The sequence below is a fragment of the Boleophthalmus pectinirostris genome, unplaced genomic scaffold, assembly GCF_026225935.1.
Source record: "Boleophthalmus pectinirostris isolate CB_2022bp ecotype Guang Dong unplaced genomic scaffold, ASM2622593v1 HiC_scaffold_11, whole genome shotgun sequence".
Lineage (NCBI taxonomy): Eukaryota > Metazoa > Chordata > Actinopteri > Gobiiformes > Gobiidae > Boleophthalmus > Boleophthalmus pectinirostris.
In genome coordinates, this window is record NW_026570994.1 from 6,722,532 (window position 1) to 6,741,500 (window position 18,969).

An 18,969-nucleotide genomic window follows, 5' to 3' on the forward strand; every position below is an offset into this window, starting at 1 on the left:
CTTGTGATGTCATGTGGTAATACAAGTGCTCTGTACACCTTTATAAGAATCAATTGGATAATTTCAGGCCTAGAATTTTTTATCTCTCCTAAACAGGGTAAATAGGTAACTGTTACCTTTAAAACTACGGCATCACGACATCACAAGGTGGAATAGAACATTTTGAGCTTTGGAGATGTAGACAGAGTAATAATGCAAGATTACTCCAACATGTGTGAATGAAACAAAACCCAACTTCAGGTATGTTTTTGCGGAGGTAACAACATTCTAACATGGTTTAAAGCTCACAAGAGGCAATTTTGTGTACTACAGGACCTTTATCGTGACTGTTTCCTCTGCGTGTGTTGTAGGCCTTAACAGAGGTGCTCCGTGGGGTGGTGGAGCAGAACCAGCGCCTCTCCCTGGATCTGGGGCATGTCCGTCTGCAGTGTCTGCGCTGCGGTCTGGACTTCTCCCATCAGCAGGATCAGGGCAGCGACCAGGAGCTAGGCGCCAGGGGCAAGAGGAGGCTGGGGTCTGCTGTGGTGCTGAGGGAGGACGGAGAGGAAGAGGAGGTTGAGGAGAGGGGCGGATGAAGAGGACAGTACGGACGCTGCAGGTAGAATTCAAATGGGAATCATGTGTATTAAAGCGCGACTAAACACCTAAACTCCACCCACAATATTTCAAATAGAGCTTGCTGAAATGAAAGTACCTGGTGGAGTGGTGCAAAAGGGGCAGGGTCTAGAGGTATAAGGAGCATTGCGATTGGTCTGACTGGCATCCACACTTCAGACTCCACCCGTGCAGCCAGGTGTTTGTGATCGGAAACATCTGGCTGGAATCAAGCCAATCTTGCATGATGTCACATAGTACTTGAAACTGCAGCGACATTGGAGCCACCATACTCATTTTTATATGTTTTTGACTAGAAAGCTGCAAATTTACCTACTTTGCACTAAAATGATAACAGGTATGAATAGATGCCAATATTTGTACTCAAGTTAGAGCACTGTTACTTCAAAATATTATTACTCAAGCAGAAGTACAAAGTAGTGGTAGTAGTAGTCCAGAATTTGGGAAGCTTAGACTTAGACAAACTTTATTTACACTCAAGGGAAATTACTTGGACACAGTAACTCACACATCACAATATAATATAATAAAAAAAAGAGAAATGGTAAATAATAATAAATTCTAAAAAATTAAATTGCAAAAATAGCAAGAGAATGGTTTCAAAAAAGGTGTAATTATACAAATGTACACTATCTGTCAAAAGTTTTAGAACACCACACTTTTTCCAGTTGTTTACTGTTGACCAAAACTTTTGATTCATGAAAGTGTCCAACTTTGGCAGATATAACAGCTGAACACACTCGTAGCATTCTTTTTACAACTGAAATAAAATGTTCTTCAGAAACTTCCCAAGTCTGTTCCAGAAGTTCTCATAAATGTGTGGCACTTGTACGTTGCTTCACTCTTCTGTCCCGTTCATCTCAACCAACTTGATTGGGTTTAAGTCTGGACACTGTGCTGGACACTCCATGTTTTCAAGTTCACCATCTTGTTCTTTTTCCTAAGGTAGTTTTGGCAGAGCTTGGACTTGTGTTTTGTATCTTTTATCATTTTTTTTAACCTCTGTCTGTTCAGTTTTTACCTTTGTACCATTTCAAGCTCTTCATTGGACTTGCACGACTTGAATTGCAATAAATAACTGGAAAAATTAGGGTGTTTTGACCAATAGTATATATGTACAAGTCAAAATAAAAAAATATAGAAATAAAGTCATTCAAATATATCTCAGCTAAATTCAAACTGTAAATTGACCTAATTTGAATGAAAATTACGCCCCCAAAATGACAAGAAACAGTAGACAATGCACCATGTACACAGTTTAGTCGTGAAAAAAGTAGATTTTGTGTTCCACTTTTTCCTCTATAGAGTTTATTTAACATTTTGCAGTTTTAACTTACTGCAAATGACCATGTTTGTTTATTTATTCATGTATTTATTTACTGTATTTCATAAAGTATAAAAAGACATCAACAGCATCCTGATATTAAACATACCAGAAATGAATGAAAAGGAGCAGAAAGAAGAATTATCTTATGTTATCTGCTCCCCCTTCCCTTTTCCAGACAATAAATTTACACTGATAATTGCTTTAAAACACATCCAGTTAGGCCTATCACGATAACAAATGTTGAAGTTCAATATATTTTAGTGGTAAATATTACAATAAACTATAATAAATGGACCTGTATTGCAACCTGTCTGCACACACGCTCAGATAGCAGCTTTGACACAATGTTGTTGGTATTTGCTGGCGTTTGTCCCTGTGTTAGCAGCGTTGTATCTAACACAAAAGCTAACGTATTATTTATGAAACCGCAATTTGCCTCTGGGTTATTCAAATTCATAGTTAGCCTGGCATGGGGGTATTTCTGAAAATCATTATGAATAATATTTAGAAAAGTGTTCCATTTTGTGTGTGAGAGAAAATACAATGATAACTTGTGTCAAAATTGCGTGCGTCAAAATGATAATAAGTATAAATAGTTGCCCTAGGCCTCTCACGATGTATTGCTACAGAGATAGACTGTGATAAACCATAATATTGGAACTGATTTCTGACACTGACACTGATAATCCCAGTAAACCCATTTTTGGTAACAGTAGTAGTTGTAGTAGTAGCAGTAGTAGTAGTAGCAGTAGCAGTAGAGATATATCCATCTCATGGCACGATATTTATTGCAATATTTTGTGGAAGCTAAATTGTGAATATGCTACTTTTTCCTCTTAAAATGCCTTGACAAGAGGTAATTCAAAGAACTAAGATAAGGGCTTAGAATTGTTATTTCTTCATGTAGTTTTCACCAAAATGGAGCAAAGGATCATGGTCGATGTAGTTCCCTCTGTTTTTTAGTTATTGCTGCACGATAATAATGAATTTAAGCAAAGAAACTTGTAATTCGATATATTGTGATGACCCATGATATTATTGAGAGACTTTTGACGATATGATATCACAATACTTTGGTTGTTCCATTGCTACATTGGTATTGGTCCGATATTGAAAGCTATTCTTTATTTGGCAACCATGTTTTTTCTGCACTGCTCCAGTCTGCGTGCCTGAGTGTCATTCCCAGTTTGTCTTCAGAGTATCAGGTTTGTCTTTTTGAACAGACCCATGAGTAAAAATATGAATTTAAATTCCAGATACAAAAACATTTTGTTATTTTTTTACAAAGGCAATACGTTAATGTGTAAACTTTATGGTAACTTAACATAAATTTGGTCTGTACTATACATTTTAAAAGATTAATATCGGTACTAGCAAATATCGGTTATCAGTCACAACAATTCAGCAATCGCATATCGTATGAGCTAAAAAGAAATCCATACTTTACACCTTACATGCTAAAATAGTGTAAATGTATCAAATAATCTTATTTATTGAACAATAAATAGGAGTAGCATGTCCAGATGACTCCTGTAACATGCACAATTTAAGAGAAAATGCTGTTTCTAGCTTATAGTTTTGCTTGAATTGACTTATAATCGCCATCATTTCTCAGTTCATTTCAGTTTCCTCTCAAATGTTAGTCGTTTTGTTTACACTTCAAACAGAACCCTATTGAAGCAATACAAACCCGTATAAAAGCCACACTCGCTACTCACCGTACCGCACTGATTAGCAAGCAGCTATATTCGCGCTTTATTAGTTTTACAATCAAAACAGGCGGAAAAAACAAGGACCACAGATATGTTTCGGTCATGGTTCGAACCAGGGGCTGTCATCCTCTCAAAATGACAGTAGGTATGAATAGTAGCCAATATTTGTTCTCAAGCATTGTTACTTCAAAATAATATTACTCAGGCAGAAGTACGAAGTAGTGGTAGTAGGAGTAGGAGTATAAAACTTAATAACAAAAGAAAAATGGTAAATAATAATAAAACTCTAAAAAAAAAATAGCAAGAGACTGGTGTCAAATAAGGTGCAATTATATAAATGTGTATGTACAAGTGAAACTTTAAAAAATAAACATAGAAATAAACTAATACATTAATACAAATATATCTCAGCTACGTACAAGAGCTCAAATTCTAATTATAGTCTTACTACAATGTACTACAAAAATACACACTCATGACGCACCATTCCACACAGATTGGCAAGAGGCTTTATTATCACTTTGTGGTAGTACTAGTAGTAGGAGTGTTTTGAAAACTACTACCGGTACTCAAGTAAAATCTCTAAATGTCTCCATCTAATTCAGACCATACTGGATACTTACATTACATTTCAAACTTTACTTAACATACTTACGATAATGTACTACAGAAATACACACTTGTGACACACAGTACTGCACAGATTGGCAAGCCACCGTATTTGCACTTTGTGGTAGTGGTAGTAGTATTAGTAGTAGCAGTATTTGGAAAACTACTACTCAAGTAAAACTACCTGTCTGCATCTGACCTAGACCACAGTGGATATATAACAATTCAAACTCTACTTACATACTTACTACAATGTACTACGAAAATACACACTCAAATACACACAAATACAAAGTGTATTTGTGTATTTGCACTTCGTCGTAGTGGTAGTAGCAGTACTTGGAAAACTGCTCCTCAAGTAAAAGTACCTGTCTGCATCTGACCCAGACCACACTGAATACTTTTCAAATTTCAAATTCTACTTACATACTTACTACAGTGTACTACAAATATACACACTCTTGACACACAGTACTACACAGATTAGCAAGCGGCTACTTTTGCACTTTGTGATAGTGGTAGTATTAATAGTAGTAGTAGGAGTATTTGGAAAACTGCTACTCAAGTAAAAACAGCTGGATACTTACATAAAATTTCAGACTCTACTTACATACTTGCTACACTGTACTAGTACTACAGAAGTACACACTTGTGACGCACAGTACCACACAGATTAGTAAGCAGCTATATTTGCACTTTATTAGCTTTACAGACAAAACGGGCGGAAAAAACAGGGACCACAGATATGTTTCGGTCGCGGTTCAAACCAGGAGCTGTCATCCCCTCCACGCACCCGCGCCTCTGCACTCCACCCCACCCGCTCACTGCACCCCACCCGCTACCCCCCACCCTCGGCGCTGAGTAATGTTCAAACCTCACTCACCAAACCTCTCAGCTATGCGCACGTTTATTTTCACGGTTTTCGGGCCCAAAACCATGAAAAATGCCTTGTTTTCGTGTCAGGACACAGGATACGCCGTTTCACCTGGCACCAGTTCACATGGCCGAGGAGCATTGACGTCAAAAAGGAGAAGCCAAGTTCTAAAAAGGATGCAGGGACACGGTGGGAAAAAGCAAGGCTAAACACAATAACGGGATTTGAAATTTGAATACAAAACAAGTTATTTCAAATTTCTGCACGGTATTTAGGATTTGGGGGAACAAACTTGAGGATTAAATGTTTTGATATAAGGGCAGATAATGGATTTACTTAGGTAATGGAAAGTCCTCTATAAAAACAAAATATTCTGTCTTTTTAAATGTAAAACCTGCCAACACTGTAATTCAGAGATGCACCGATCCAATACTTGCATCAGATATCAGTGCTGATACTGAAAAGAACTGCTGGATCGGATATCTGCTCCCAAATATTGGTTCAGTCAATATTCTGGTGTAACATATAAACAGATTTAATGAGACTATTTACTAGGGGTGTTAACCAAAAAATCGTGATATCGTATCGTCAGAGTTCTCACAATAATATCGTGTACCATCACAATATATCAAATTAGAAGTTTCTTTGCTTAAGTTAAGAGTTATGGTGCAGCAAGACAGAGGGAAAAAAAAAAGACAGAGGGAACGTGGATTAAGTCTTGTTCAGGAATTTTATATCACAATAAATATCGTACCATGAGATGTATATCGTGAAAATATCGTACCGAGAGATTTGGATAATGTTACATCCCTAATCGTGAGTCTCACCACCATATCATGAGCTTGACAATATCGTATGGTGAGACTTGGATATTGTTACACTCCTGCTATTTACTGGTTGTTTTTCAATTTTTATTGATGCAAATTTGCTCTGTGGTTACTTGAGAGATAAATAACAGATTCATAACAGATTTTGGATCAGTTTTTTGAAATAAATGCTGCTCTCAGTAGATACTTAAAGCTATAGTATTGAAAACGGTATCGGAAATGAAAAAGTTGAATTGGTGCTTCCCTAGTTTAGACCGCTACAAACATGCTCTAACATATTCCTGTGTGCCAGATGCCCTTCCTGTGTCTCCATGGGGTGTTATTCAGTGTAAAAGCTGCAAACCCTGTATTTAAGACCTCTACAAACATCTTCTGAAATGTCCCTATGCGTCAGATGCCCTCCCTGTGTTTCCATGGAGTCTTATTCTGTGGAAAAGCTGCTAAACCCCGTAGTTTAGACCTCTACAAACATGTTCTGAATTGCCTGGGATTCTTGAATTTGTTTAGTTGTTCACATTTCAGTCTTCTATCAATCACATGTTAACCCTCCCGGAGTTGTTTAAAGTGCGCACTGTGAACTGAATCGTGAATTCAAAATCATGAATTACAATTCGACCCAAAATGTGCTTCTCACACGTTAGAACATGTTTTTAGTTGTTGTTTTTTTTTGGTTTGTTCCAAATGGAAATTAAAGGCTTGTATATAGGGATCAGTCAGGATGGATGGATCTCTAGTAAATCAAAATGTTATTGTTGATTATTCTGTGCCAAGTGTTATCCATAAAATTGTAAAAATCAAAATAAATAAATAAATATAAAATAAAAAGAAGTAAATGCATACATAAAAAAACATTATAAAATAAAATAAAAATTATAAAAAATACATTTAATCAGTTTTCTTTTGTGTATTTTTAAAGAAACATTTATTCTTTTTATAGATTTTTAATTTAAAAATAATATTAAAAAATGACCAAAAAAAGTAAATAAAAAATAAAACAATACATAATTTAAGATCCAGCTACACCAGAATAAAAAAAAATGGAAAGAAAGATTTCAGAACCCCTTTTAGTCCTTAATCCTTTTTTTTTTTTTCAAGAACAAATTTTTCCAGGAATTATTTTATTTGTGTCTTTGCCAACAAGCTCTTCCCAAAACACCACCTAGCATCTCTTTCTCAGTATTTATCTTTATGGTTTAGATTGCCGGCTCTTTCCCACCTCTATAATCAGCCGTACAGATAGCAGTGCTTGTTTTGCCATGCCTCCCATTGGGCTGCATTACAACCTGTCTCCACATGTGCTCACTCTGCAGCTTTGACACATGTTGTTGGTATTCACTGGCTTTATCCTCGTGGTAGTATGTCGGCGATGTAGCTAACACCAGAACTAACCATGGATCTATAATAAGAACTGGATAAGACATTCCCCCCCATCCCTGTGTTCTGTCGAAATGGGCTACCCAGTCAAAATGAACTACCTGCAGCCTAAATCGACAGTGATGTCTATTAATTCACACTACCCTGTCGAAATAAGCTACATTACGTTTTTCCGTGTGCAATTGTATAGATCCAATAAAGCCTAACCCGGACCTCCCCAGTTTTACAACATTTCTTTGGATTAGAGACAGCGGGTTTGATGCTCTTAGCACATGGTGATCACACTTTATACCTTAATTATGTACAATTTCAACTGATTTATATGAATATGTGTAGGTACCGTATTTTCCCCACTGTTAGGTGTTCTGGATTATAAGTGACACTGTCATAGAATGGTCTATTTTCAAACCTTTTCACAAATAAACCGTACCGGACTTTAAACGAAACACAATATATGGCTCAGTTGGACTTTGTTTGGCGCATTCACAGTGACTCTTGGCTTTGTTCAGTTGTGGTGTGTAGGGAGGGTGCTGTCTGGGACTGCTGGATTGTTGGCGTGTTCGCAGTGACTCAGTTGTGGCTAGAAGTGGCACATTGCACTCGCTTTTTCAGTTTGTTCCTCTGTTCCATTCCTCGTCCGTGTGGAGTGATGAGTGTGGCTGTGGGTATTTTTCGCTGTGCGGTCATTGTCTGCTCCGTGCCTGTTTGCGTGCGCTGTGGGTGGTGTAGCTTTGTAGTTTTCTGAAGTCGAAGAGCGTGCCCAATAGCCTGGAAAATATGGTAGTTCATTTGGACAGTCGTATTCTGCTCACATAGGGCTCAGACTAAAGGGAGCACATATTGAAAGGACAATGCTCCCACTGTAGAATCACCATTATTCACTCATTTAGATGAATTTTGGTGGAGGAGCTCATATCCACAGGCTGATATCTTCTGTCAAATAAGGCTCCCACTATATAAGAGAAAGAAATGACTGGAAACACTGAGATCTTTTATATTCAATAAATATCATAGGCTACAGTGTGAATTTCCTATTCTAATATAGTGATATTGTATTTATACAGCACCTTTTTTAAACGTTTTCTACACATGGAAACAAAATAAAATATGATCTAATGAAAATGATAATGATAAAATCATATATTATATCCAAACTATTCAGTCATCTAACGTAGGTTTTCTGCCGCAGATCTAACACACACATGTCGTTGCTTAACTGGTCAAAACATACAATAAAAGAGTACACTTTTAAAATGTTACTTGTTACACCACTTATGCCTTGGGAGCTCAAATCGGCAGTATTTAAACTCTAACAGCGCTTGGGGGTTGTGCACATGAGCAGTAATGCTAGGTAGCTCAATTCGACGGTAGCTCAAATTGATGGGACACCAGCTACAGAACAACAAGTGGCTGTTCCAGGTACTGCAGCTCCTGGAAATTCTCCCATAGAGTACGTTGCATTTTTTGAGGAATTCAAACTGCCCATGTTCAGGTAACAGGGCATCAACAAGTTTCACAAAGGTCAGATTTTGCAGGATTCTTTTCTATTTTCACAACATAAAGTTTTTTAAATGTTTAAATCCTCAAAGCACCTAAAAGTGAGCTTTGTAAGACTTAGCCTAGCCAAGCTCTGAGCCCGCGTTAGCTCCGCTCTAGCAGCTCTTGCTCTGATTGGTCCAAATGCTCCATGGCGTACTCATTACAGACATCACATGAGTGGGAGACGCTCGCCCGTATTGAGGAATTAAATGCGGAAGAGAAAATTATTTTTGGGCCCATGCGCCAGTGAGCTTAGGCCATTGAAAACAATGCAACATCATCTTGGGTTCACCTTTCGGATTTTATTATAATTCTATGGAGCGAACACCAGAGCTAACACCAGAGCTAATATATCATTTTTGCAGTTTGCCTCTGGGATATACAAATACGTAGTTAGTCTGGTATATGGGTACTTCTGAAAATCATTACGAAAAATATTTAGTATGTTTACCAGAGAAAAATATTGCTTGTTTTTATTCTCATGTCAAAATTCTGTTCATAATGATAATAGTGTGAATTGTTGGTTTTCAGATTCCAAAATGTGATGTCATACTCCCAGATGGGGGCGAAACTCAGTTTTCCCTATTGATCACATTGTATTTTGTCATGGAATTTCCAAAAGGTAAACTCACAAATGTTGAACCAGATCATTTCTATTAGTGACTAGACCCAAGAAGTCACGGAATTACAACAAAGATTTTCATTTTAACAATATTCATTTTAGCTGTTCCCCTCTGTATTAACTAATCTTAGCCTATAGAATGTTGTGATGTCATCTGAAACAGTAAAGGTGGATAGAGTAGCCAAAAAAAGAGCACTGTTATTTCAAAATAATTGTACTCACATAGAAATATATCGTAGTAAGTAGTGATAAGGCATACGGAGCCCTGTAGATGACGTAAAGGAAAAAAAATAATAATAATTGCAGCCATGAGATAATTATCTTGAGGGCACAACAGGGCTAATGATGTGACTTTTGGCTCTTTTATGGGATCCAAATCCGTTCAAAGAACACTGTGTAACTTTTCTGGTGTAGGGTCCACCAGCTGCTTGTTTCTGTGGAGAATTCTCTACAGCAGGGCAATAAATTTATCCATTTCTAAAGAACCAAGCAACTGACACTACAAGACCAGATCAGATCTGTGGAGAGGCAACTACACTGACAGTGAGAATGTTTTTAAGGTATTTTTGAGCAAGAAACATCTGTCATTTACTTAATGTAAGATGTTTTATGGCATGCTGCGGAATATTCCTGGCAAAGCAGTGACATCTCCATGGAGACAATGGAGACAATTATGTTTATACTATATAATTATACCTGAACGTTGCAGAGTGCACCTTTGAAAACAAACTAATCACTGAGAGACATGACCAAAACTATGATTTGATTCACTTGTTCAAACTGAGAGTGGGGTATGTTTACTCAAGTTGTACTACAGTGATACTAATTTTAAAATGCAAGTTTTTTGTGTACAGAGCTCTCACTTTTGTTGCCTGCTCTGCTTCTCTGCAGTTCTTGTTTTGGTTCAGTGTTAACCAGTATAAAAATGCATAGAAATAGAAAAAAGATTCTAATCTTTTAAATGATCCGGTTCCAACCATTCAGATTAAGGAACCATTCAAAGGAGCTGACTCATTCACAAACGTCATATCACTAGACGGCCAACTCTAGACAAGGGTGGAAATAAAAACTGAAATTCTTGCCCACCCATTTCAGCCTGCAAACTAATGTAAATACACATATACTGTAGCTGTTATATTTGCCCTTCTAAATCCGCACTAATTCGGGTTGGCTAGAACCTAGTTCTGAAAAAGTGGGAAATGAGTTGTTATCTTGAGTGAACAAGATAGAAAACTGAGGAGCAGGTAAACTCTGAACTCTGGAGAAGAAGCGAGGTAGATGAGAGCGTGGGTACCTCTTCCAGGCTGATTTTAAGTTAGCACTACTACTACTTCTACTACTACTACTACTACTACTACTACTACTACTACTACTACTACTACTACTACTACTACTACTACTACTACTACTACTACTACTACTACTACTACTACTACTACTACTACTACTACTACTACTACTACTACTACTACTACTACTACTACTACTACTACTACTACTACTACTACTACTACTACTACTACTACTACTACTACTACTACTACTACTACTACTACTACTACTACTACTACTACTACTACTACTACTACTACTACTACTACTACTACTACTAAACTAACTCTACTACTACTACTACTACTACTACTACTACTACTACTACTACTAAACTAACTCTACTACTACTACTACTACTACTACTGCTACTGCTACTACAAAACTAACTACTACTACTACTACTACTACTACTACTACTGCTACTACAAAACTAACTTTACTGCTACTACTAAACTAACTCTACTACTACAACTACTACTACTACTCCTACTACTACTTACTACTAAAACATGGCTCATCTTTATTGATTCTCTGTTGTTTGCCATTGAATCTACTACTACTACTACTACTACTACTACTACTACTACTACTACTACTATGACTACTACTGCTATGACTACTACTACTACTACTACTACTACTATGACTACTACTACTATGACTACTACTGCTATGACTACTACTATGACTAGTACTATGACTACTACTATTACTACTACTACTACAATTAAATGGCTCATCAATTATTGATTCTCTGTTGTTTGCCATTGAATCTGCTGCTACTACTACTACTACTACTACTTCTACTGAGCTATTACTTTGTTTCATTGTTTCAGCCTTATAGATACTTTTAACCAAATAAAAAAGTATTTTATTTTTGAACATGTATTGCCTTTTTGCAAAGCCCTAAAGACACTGTTACTTACACAGCTGTCTTTTATCAGGTTCACAATGCGAGTTTTTGACACCTGGTCTACAGAGACCACTATTATGAGGAATTATTCATGGTGTTCATTGTAGCTTAAGGAAGTGTGATGTGATATTACATAACAAATACCAAGAAATAGAAGTACTAGCAATAGCCAACCAGCAAAACAATTCATGCTTTGGGGTCATTTAAACGTGAATGGGCAGAAAATGTTTTGAAATGGATACGTCTGTGTTTATGGTTGGTGTAGCTGGCAAAAACACATTGTTCACAACTTCAGTCCTCGAGTAAACTGTATTGAAAAAGGACTTGTGCTGTGTACTCATGGTGACATAAGAGATGACAGGCAGACACATGGATCAGGGAACAGGCAGGTGCATAAACTGTTGCGTAATTATAAAAAAAACCCGCCTTGAACGAGAATTTTGAAAGTGATTTGAGATGAATTTTAAAATGCGTCTGTGAGGCTTTCAAGGTCTTGTTTTAAAGGAGCAAATATTGTTGAGCTATAATAATCGAAATATTATTAGACAAGTAAAAATTATTGGAAAAAACACCCAATTTATTTGTTTCATTTTCGATTGCACGGAAAAACTGAAAAACAACCATGCTTGCTGTGAGTGGGCTCGTATATTAGAGATCCACCGATATGTTTTTTTTTTTTATGGCCAATGCTAAAACTGATTGTTTAGAATCCAGAGCAAAAATGGCTGATGAGCTCTGCCAATATTTTTGGGTTGATATGTTGGGTCGATATTGATTATTTTCCTCAAATTCTGTAATTTCACTTTACTACAAACCCACCCACAGACCTCTTTTTTTTTTTTACCATAAATTCATAACAGAGTAGGGATGCATCGATCCAGCTTTTTCAGCTCCGAAACAGAAAATGGCACTTATTTCTTTAAAACTTATTACTCATGAGATCCAGTAGTGTTCTGTGACTGTTGTTTATCCAGAATCACTACTGAACAGTGCAGTATGAATAAAAGTTCAATTTAAAGATATTCCAGGCCAATATCAGTACTACTTACTCCATCCAAATAAAGGCCCAACTGGGATATCGACTTGGCCATTGTCATGGAACCGATACTATAGAATGTATATATAAATTGACATAGCTAACATGCTAGCTGTCAAGTTCCAAACAGGAAGTTCACATGTGGATTCTTCCAGCTCCTTTTGACCCTGGCTCCCATTGACTTACAGTGGAATATTGCCGTCCCTCTCTCTGTAGCTGCTGCTGTGAGTCTCGTCATTTTGGCCTTAAAATTATTATTAACCTTAAATTATTAAATTATGGCCTTAAAATATTATTAACCCGCTCTACATGATCCTGTTTTTTTTTTTTTTTTTCTCACTATTTTGTCCATCAGAAAAATCCTATTCATAACATAGAGTCTGGCTCCAAATTTGTTCCTGTAACTGTTAACATCTTGAGCTTCATTTGAGTGGAATTGAACACTATGGGTGATGTCACACTCACTTAGTCCACTGTATTTATACAGTCTATGACCGATTCAGCAAAGTTTTTTGTATCGGTTCCAATATCCATACCAGTATCAGTATCAGTGCATCCCTATAAGAGAGTTGGATTGTCATGTTTCGTGCTGTCTCTTTGTACTTTGTTCAATGAAAGTTTTATGTGTATTCTTTAAGCAGCAGGTTGTCCAAAACTTAATATCGGCCTGTGCTGGAGATTTAAGGCCGATAGTGATATGTTAAAAAGGGCAAATATCACATACCTGATTCTGATTTGGTCTGGAAGAGAGCCTTATCCTGCTTGTTTCCATACAAATGTAGTTGAGAGGTAGTAAAATCTTTTTGCATGGAGATTTCTATGGAGTCATGCAGTTGACTCTTTTTTTTTTTTTTAAAGGCACATTGTGTAACTTTTTGGTCGAGAGTCCGTCACCTACTTGTTTCTGTGAATATGTCATTGCTCTACTTGCAATGTTCCACAGTATGACATTAAACAACTCGACATTACATTTACTGAATTACAGGTGGTTTTATAGTTCAAATATACCTAGAAAAACAGGCATTCTGACTGTGAGCGGCGTCTCCTCCCCACAGATCTGACCTGTAACTTGGTCTGGTTTGGTTTTCATGAAGATAGAAAGGTTTATTAATACCATACTGTGAAACATTCCAGACAAAGCAATAACATCTTCAAAAGCATTTGACGGACCCTCTGCCAGAAAAGTGACTCAATGCACCTTTTATCTACAATATTTTCTCAAGATTTTTGTTTGAGCTTCTGATTTCTGTTTAGTAATATACAAAAAAGATTTACCAGTGAAATCAACACTGCGCTGGAAGTAAGGTTACGTAACATGAGCTCCTCTCCAAAACATTACATAAACGAGCCTCCTCCACAGCACACGCACTGCTGTCTGAGGTCCTGCCAGTACCCATCCATTATTCATATGTCCACTTCTACTATTTCCTAGTATTTCATTAGAAAGGGGTTAAGTGTCCCGGGTCCTGTCTTGTCCGCAGGCCGGAGTACGTGTCCAGGATGTAACAGTGACCGCGTGGTGCAGCTGGCCGACCACAGCGCCCCCTACAGCAGCACGCCCGTCGATGAGCCTCGCGGACCGGGCAGTGACGGGGACGGAGACCACCTGGATGGAACCCTCAACTCCCTCTCTATTGATAAGGTACAAGACTATCCTGTTCTGGTCAGTTCATGTGTCGTGGTGTCCTTTGGCAAGACACTCAAAGCACCAATCTTCCTAGGGTAATTGTGGCTACTGGATGTATTATACAGTATTTTGTGAAGTTTTCCCTTATTATTACTACCCACTACTTATTATTGATGCTTTTGACACTACAAAAATTCTGTAAAAACAAAATAAAAATTGCCATTGTTGGTATTGTCAAAATTCACCAACAAGGAACTTGCTTTGGCAATATGGTGCAACAAAAAACAATTAATAGCAATAGTAAACATAAATATAAGCTTTAATAAAATAAAAAATAAAGGCATACTTGCAGCAGTTTTTGTTTAAATGTGCATGTTTTTTTTTTTTTTTTTTTATCTCATCCTCACACACAAAATGGTTACAGGCCCTAAACTACCATACAGAATTACCTACATCACCTCAATTTTTTTTTTTTTTGTCATTTAAAAGTTCATAACTCTGGATTACTCAAACATCCGTGAATAAAACAAAACATCTCCAGGTATGTTTTTGAAGATTTTCACAAGGCTTATAGTTCACAAGAGTCAAATTGTTGCGTAATAGAGGAGCTTTAAACTAAAAAACATAAAACAGATTCTCAAATGTGTCAACATCCTCTCATGCATCATCCCAAAATACATAACTATTTTGATAAAGGGAACTATAATTTACCATTTTGTTGAACATTTTGTAACCATCCCATGTTGTTCCACAGGAGGATGTCCCCGACTCGAGCCTCCAACTGAATGGAACTAACGCCACCGACGACCCCACCCCCACCTTCATGACCGCCCGCAGCTCCTTCTATATCGGGGGCAGCCAGGAGGACCAGTCCAGCCCCTCCAACACCACTGAGAGCAAGGAGGAGCTGGCCGGGAGCTACCACTACACTGAAATGGAGGTTCCTGCTGCCCAGGTGTCGCTGTGCCCATCTGGGAAGGCCTCTTCTGATGGTAGGTGTCACGATAAACACATTTTAAGTGTGATATATTGCTGTAGGAAGTATAGACAATAAATGATAATATTAAAACATTACTACAGAAAATGGTGACTAATACCTGAATGCCTCATAGCCTCAGACAAGCAGGTGGCAGACCTAGAAAAGTTACATAGTACAGCTTTAATCTTACACACTGAACAGGAATATATACAAATGTCTAAGAATTTTTATTACATTTTGGTAGTTTGTGCTCATTTGGTCTTGTCGTATGTGGGAAATCCGCAAATCTTAGCTTAAAACATAAATCGCAAAGCTGGTTACAAATATAATTGGCTAATATATATTTTCTTGGTCCAGATACACTTATTTTTAAATGAATTTCCTTTGAGATGAATCTTAAACAAGCTCTGGATTTATTAAAGGGCCCATATGATGCTAATTTCTGATCAACAGTATGGCACAATGTATTTTCCTCCTCACAACCAGACCTGGAGTTGTGTTTTGTTTCATTCACACATGTTTAACACACAAACCCTGCATATTTAGGCGTGGAGAGTTCTTCTCTCAAACTGAAAACACTCTGTTCCAGTTTGTGATGTGATGCGGTAATACAGTTAGTGCTCCACTGAGTTTTTAAGCTCCATACATCTTCACTAGAATCATTTGGATGATCTCAGTACTGGAATTACCAAACTCAAGGGATGTAACAGTAACCGAAATATCGTGATATTGTCTCCTCAAAGGTCTCACAATAATATCGTGGACCATTTCTTTGCTTAAATTCATAGTTATGGAGCAGCTTTAATTAAAAAACAGAGAGAACTACATTACCCATGATCCCTTGCTTTGTTTTAGTCCAATCTACATGATTTAATAACTGTTATTAAGTGCTTTTAAATTTTTATTATTTGTACTTTCACAGAAAAGTAGCATATTCACAGTTTTGTAAGCTTCCTTAAAATATCACAATAAATATCGTACCATGGCACGCATATCGTAAAAGTATTGTATCGAGAGAATTGGATATCATTAATCTGTGTATCATTCGTTCATTCGTTTTTCAAAATAAAACTAAAAATAAGAAAACGAAAATATTTACTATTTTCTTCATTTTTTGTCTCCAAAACCAAAATGAAAAAAACATTTTTTTTTTCAGTTTTTGATTTTGTGTTTAAATGAATAATGAAAAAAAAAGGATAACGGCAATGGTAATTGCAGTAATTGCAGTTTCAGTCACGGAAACAGGAAACGGCCCTTATCCGGTTTTTCCATTATTTATTTAAACACAAGATCGAAAACTGAAAAAACGAATCGTTATCTGTTTTTTTATTTTGGTTTTGGAGACAAATAATGGAGAAAAGTAATTTTTTTCGTTTTCTTATTTTCGGTTTTATTTAGAAAAACGAATGAATGAATGATACACGGATTATCGTTATATTCCTACCAATCTCTACTGAGCAAAAGGTAAAAAGTAGCTGATAACTTGGAAACTACCACTTCATGACATCACAAGGTGGAACAGAACATTTTGAACATGGAGTATTCCTTAATCATTAGTCTGTTTACCTCGCAAAACATGTGTGAATGAAACAAAACACAGCTCCGGGTACGTTTTTGAAAAGGTAACAGCATTATAGCATGACTTACAGCTCACAAGAGTCCATTTTGCGTAATATATAGGATCTTTAAGTGTCATTTGGAGCGATTTAGGCTCTCGGTACTTTGAGAAGTGGAGTTTACATGCAGTTACAGAAAAAGGAAGAACGCAGGAGGCCTATGATTACGCTCAGCTTTCTTTCCTCTCCCATCGCTTCCAGTAATGACTCCAATCTGTTAGCATGCGGTTTGGCTAAAAACGGACCAGGCTACGGGCAGATGTGGCGGAGAGAGACGTAGCCTGAGCTAGCATGGGCGAACGCAACTGCCCCTCCCCGCTTAGCTTAGCATCTTCACTCCCAACGCAGTCAATCAAAGCTAGCATTTGTCTGGAGATGGCGCTAACCTAAACTGTTTATCCCACATGCCACATCTGATGCCGCTCGCCAGCTAACGGAATACAGGATCCGAATCGGGGCCGTAAACGCTAATAAAATCGCAGTTATTTTTTACTGCTGTTTGGGCGCGTCTCCAGCTAACCGCGTTCTGCCAGATCACGGCTTTTTCTCGTGTAAAAGTGTAATGTTGAAATGATTATTGAATTAATTAGACACCACAGCCAAGAAAGGGGGGGTTGGGGGGCCTGGTTTTAGGGTGTTTGGGTTTAAATGTAAGGAGAATGGTGTGAAAATGGATTGCGTGTATTTCACTAGTACAATATAGATGCAGGTCTGGTGGTCTCGTCTTATTTGGGGCAAAGTTTACTGAAAAATTGAACGCACTCCTATGAAGTTATTGCACATTTATGTCGGATTCGATCGCCAACGCTGCAATGGAAATGATATTGTTTTATTCTCTTATATATTAGGGATGTAACGATACTGAAATCCCTTGATACGATATTTTCACCAAGCATTTCACGGTTTAATATTTATTGCGATATTTTATGTGAATGTACTACTTTTTTCTTAGGTTTAAACGTGCACTGTGTAGCGTTTCTACTGGAAGGTCCATTAAATGTTTGAGGTGGAGATGTTATTGCTTTGTCTGGAATGATTCGCAGTATGACATTAAACCTTTCTATCTTTACGGAGACCAAACCACACCAAGTTACAGGTCAGATCTTTGGCGAGGCGACACCGCTCACAGTCAGAATGCCTGTTTTACTAGGTGGTTTTGAGCTGTAAAACCACCGGTAATTGAATAAATGTAAGGTAGAGCTGTTTAATGTCATACTGTGGAAGATTCCAGACAGAGCAATGACATCTCCATTGAATCGAGCAGATGACAAACCCCAACCAAAAAGTTGCATAGTGCACCTTTAAATTTTACTTCCTTGTTTAGAATTGTGACATCACACTAGGGAATACCATAACTATTACCTCGCAAAACTCATCTAATGTACACAGAAATTATTGTCTGATAAATACAAATATAAAAAAAAAACACCTTTATTTTGTTTCTTGTTTAAAGTATCAGAAAAAATGTGTTTCTTAAATGTAAACTGTGCCTTAAAAAGCCTTTGGTTCAATTTTTTTTGGTACTGTTATAATACGAAGAATTAAGACTTATAAGTGCTTTATAACAGGTTGTAACCCCAAAGGATCATGGTCTATGTAGTTCCCCTTGTTTGTTTGTTTTTTTAGCTATTTCTGCACTATAGTAGCTAGGCTGGCGCCACCTAGTGCCTCCATTCAATCTCATCTCCAGCAACTAGGTCAGGAATTGGAATACACTAAACGGTTTGCAAGAACCCCGAAAGTGCAAGTTTGGGCACCAGCCAATCAGCATAGAGCCATATATTCTGTATTGACAACTATTCCTGAGATCGAGGATTTAAAGCCAGAACAAAGAGAAAGCTTGGTGAATTTTATCAAGGGGAAAAATGTTATTGCCCTTCTTCCTACAGGATTTGGGCAAAGCTTAATATACTAGTTAGCCCCGTTAGCGGTGCATTACATACATCACGACCAAATGGCAGCGA

At 37.3% G+C, this 18,969-nt stretch overlaps 1 protein-coding gene across 1 annotated transcript in view; it reads left to right on the forward strand.

Moving 5' to 3' along the window:
- Positions 1 to 18,969, forward strand: part of stk11ip (serine/threonine kinase 11 interacting protein) — an 80,339-nt gene that overhangs the window by 15,611 nt on the left and 45,759 nt on the right. Inside the window, 5 exon segments of the mRNA XM_055163365.1 lie at positions 351 to 514; positions 7,986 to 8,003; positions 10,744 to 10,773; positions 14,272 to 14,425; positions 15,165 to 15,402. Coding sequence (XP_055019340.1) covers positions 351 to 514; positions 7,986 to 8,003; positions 10,744 to 10,773; positions 14,272 to 14,425; positions 15,165 to 15,402 — 604 coding nt within the window.